The 3,031-nt window shown below is 36.8% G+C and overlaps 1 protein-coding gene and 1 long non-coding RNA gene across 2 annotated transcripts; one reads left to right on the forward strand and one right to left on the reverse strand.

Moving 5' to 3' along the window:
• Positions 1–6: 6 nt before the first annotated feature.
• On the reverse strand, positions 7–1,189 carry LOC109591081 (uncharacterized). Its single transcript, XR_002189647.1, has 4 exons — positions 1,044–1,189; positions 680–983; positions 268–345; positions 7–58 (listed from the first exon to the last, which is right to left on the reverse strand). It is a non-coding gene; the product is annotated as an uncharacterized LOC109591081 (long non-coding RNA).
• Positions 1,190–1,208: 19 nt separating this feature from the next.
• Positions 1,209–2,981, forward strand: LOC109591080 (transmembrane 9 superfamily member 3-like). The gene is made up of 5 exons (XM_020006888.1): positions 1,209–1,357; positions 1,458–1,653; positions 2,282–2,386; positions 2,496–2,513; positions 2,838–2,981. Exons 1-5 carry the CDS (start codon positions 1,283–1,285, stop codon positions 2,957–2,959), a joined length of 516 nt encoding a protein of 171 aa, XP_019862447.1. The 5' UTR covers positions 1,209–1,282; the 3' UTR covers positions 2,960–2,981.
• The last annotated feature ends 50 nt before the right edge of the window (positions 2,982–3,031 follow it).

Genomic DNA, 3,031 nt, shown 5'->3' on the forward strand with positions numbered 1-3,031 from the left:
TAATAATCCCATACCTATCTTGCTCGACCTCTCTAACCCTCTCATCAACACTTTCTTCCTATAGCAAAACAAAAAAAAGACAAAAAAAGAATAAGAGAAAACGAGAGTTTTGTGAGTGTGTGTGTTTCATTAATAATAGGTTGTAAGTTAAACAGTAAATACATGTAACATTATTATCTACAAGAAATCAAGAAAGAGAGAAAGAGAGAAAGAGAGAGAGAGAGAGAGAGGGGGGGAGGGAGGAGATGAAATCATAATGTATTTTACTTTTCTCAGTTGTTCCACACGATGTTGTCTCGAAGTTGGTGAATTTACTCGAGACAAAGGGAGAGGAGAAGCAAGTGGCTAGAGAGAGAGGGGGGAGAGAGAGAGGGAGAGAGAGAGGGAGAGAGAGAGGGAGAGAGAGAGACGGAGGGAGAGAGAGAGAGGAAGGAGGAAGGGGGAAGAGAGAGAGTGGGAGTGAGAGAGACAAAAGGGAAATAAATACAAAAAAATGTGCACAATACAGTAGTTCTGTTTCTAAGAATTGACATAATTGCATTCATAGCACAAAAAACAAAAACACCAACAGACACAATTTACTGAAATATACAAAGAATATACTAAAAATACCGAGACCACAACACAAAAACTCCTCAATCCTTTCATAATATACTGAGATATACTGGAGATTACTGACCTGGCGTCTAATAGGGCTTGCCCAAGGCATTATATTAACGGGGATATCCCCGGGAAGAGATGCATTACTAGTCGAAATATTCCGTCGACCTTGAAGACCGGCTCCGATATGACTGCCCCTCTCTCCTCCTCCACTCCGCCCGACCCCACGTTCCTCTCCGTTGCCATGGTGATGGTGGAGAAAGTCCGATATCATACTGGTGGAATTGGATTTCTTCATAATTTAAAGACAGAGCTTAGGGTGAGAGTAATGGTGGTTTTCTATCTTCTTGACTGGGATTGCTTTAATTGCGAGTGGGCTCCGTCTATAGTGAGAAGAGAGAGATAGAGGGACGTTGGTAAGTGATAAAAATGGTCTCCTTTACCTTTTTGCAAGGAGGGAAACTTGCATTCAAGAGAGGAAGGATTCTAAGGAAAAATCATACACAGTCATGTACACAATAAGGAGTGATGGGCGCGGATAATTATTAAAATGGGCGGAGTTGTAATAACCACAATAGGCGTGGCTTATTATTAAAATAGGCGTGGCTTAAAAGATTTTGATAACCCGGAGGCGTGTTTCGTAATTTTTAATTTAATTTTCTTGGCTTTTTTTTCGGGCGCCATGTTTAGTGTTTTAGTTGTAGTTCTTGTTCTCCTGTCCCCCTCTCTCGTTTCAAGCGATGAACATTCTCACAGAGTAAGAGAACAACCGACAAAAATGATAATTTATTCCGACATATACAAAATATAACTTGTCTTTTTCTCTCTTTTCTCTCTCTTCTCCCTCTCCTTCTCAGTACACAGACGGTGAAGAGGTGGTTCTATGGATGAACACCATCAGTCCTTATCACAATAGACAGGAGACGTATCGTTATTTCTCTCTCCCTTTCTGTCGTGGCCCGAGACACGATATATCTCATCATCATGAGACTCTGGCCGAAGACCTGCAGGGGATCGAACTGGAGTATAGTGGAATTGATATCACCTTTAAAAGTATTATTATTATTTATTTATTTATGTATTATTATTATTTTTTCTTGTATTATGAATAATTACAGCACCTTAATACATGTACATGTGCCATTTCATAAAAATGTTTTGAATTTCTAATCGTGGAAATTCAGTTTTGTGATTTTTCTGCTGCAAGCTTAAATGGAAAGTATTTATTTGATAAATGTAAATAAATGATAATTTGCTAGAGTAAAGTCACAATAATATTTTCAAAAAATATATGTACATGTACATGTATAATGTATTTGACTATAGAATTAGAACTGTATCTACATTGTAAATGTATAATACCATATAGCGGGAAATTTTGGAGGGACTAAAATTTGGCAAATTGCTAATTTTTGGTGACTGGCAAATTTGTGGCCACGTGCCATTGAGCATGCGTATAATGGCTCAAAATGGCAAATTTTATTTTGGCGAATGGCTATTGATATGCCAAATTCATCAAAATTAATTCCCTCCAAAATTTCACGCTATACAGTAATATGGCATACTAATTAATATAGATCATGTACATGTACATGGATGTATTTTTAGATAGTCTTTCTTGAAAGGCATTAGCTATATTCTTTATTACGTTTCTGTCATCTTCTCTTTCTCTCTCCTTCAGATAATATAGAGAAGATGGTTTATTGTCAAGTGACTGTTAATGATGTTGTTTTGAAAGCATTCACTTACGCCATAAGGAACCAGTACTCATATCAAATGTATATTGGTAAGGATAATGATAGTGGTGAATTATTGATTCTCTCTCTCTCTCTCTCCTCTCTCTCTCTCTCTCTCTCTCTCTCTCTCTCCTCTCTCTCTCTCTCTCTCTCTCATAGATGACTTGCCTATATGGGGTAAGTAATTACATATATACATGTACACATGCAGGGTTTTGCCTAGAAAAAAATTAGAGGTGGTTGGAGACTAATATTATTCTTTTTAAATTCATGTACACCATACTAGTAGACTACAATATCATGCTTTATGTATGGTTATTAGTATTAATTGGATGGTTGGTCTAAGTGATGAACTGGCTGGTTTATTTGTTGAGGTGGTTGTCCCAACCACCCCCAACCACCATAGGCAGGACTATGTACATGTACATACACATGTACATGTACCTGTATGTGCTTTTTTGTATAAAACTTAATTATCATAATTTCATGTATTTCCATTAGGTATTGTTGGTGAGTTCACTCCTGAAGGTGATGATGATAATAAAAAAGAAAGTGAAGTATTCATTTACACGCACAAGAAGTTTGATATTGGCTATAATAATGATCAGGTGAGAGTTTATTAGGCACATGTACATGTAATGGATGAATGTTAGCAAGAAATATCAATTTAAGAAAATTAATTATAGTCCATAAAT

This window comes from Amphimedon queenslandica, unplaced genomic scaffold, assembly GCF_000090795.2.
Source record: "Amphimedon queenslandica unplaced genomic scaffold, v1.1 AMPQUscaffold_8992_Cont19069, whole genome shotgun sequence".
Classification (NCBI taxonomy): Eukaryota; Metazoa; Porifera; class Demospongiae; order Haplosclerida; family Niphatidae; genus Amphimedon; species Amphimedon queenslandica.

Excerpts from the sequence above, each read along its gene's own strand:
- LOC109591080 (XM_020006888.1), top strand. The coding sequence starts at position 1,283 with ATGTTTAGTGTTTTAGTTGTAGTTCTTGTTCTCCTGTCCCCCTCTCTC. Across the intron at positions 1,358-1,457 it reads GCGATGAACATTCTCACAGA|TACACAGACGGTGAAGAGGT; the intron begins GTAAGAGAACAA and ends TCTCCTTCTCAG. Across the intron at positions 1,654-2,281 it reads AATTGATATCACCTTTAAAA|ATAATATAGAGAAGATGGTT; the intron begins GTATTATTATTA and ends TCTCTCCTTCAG.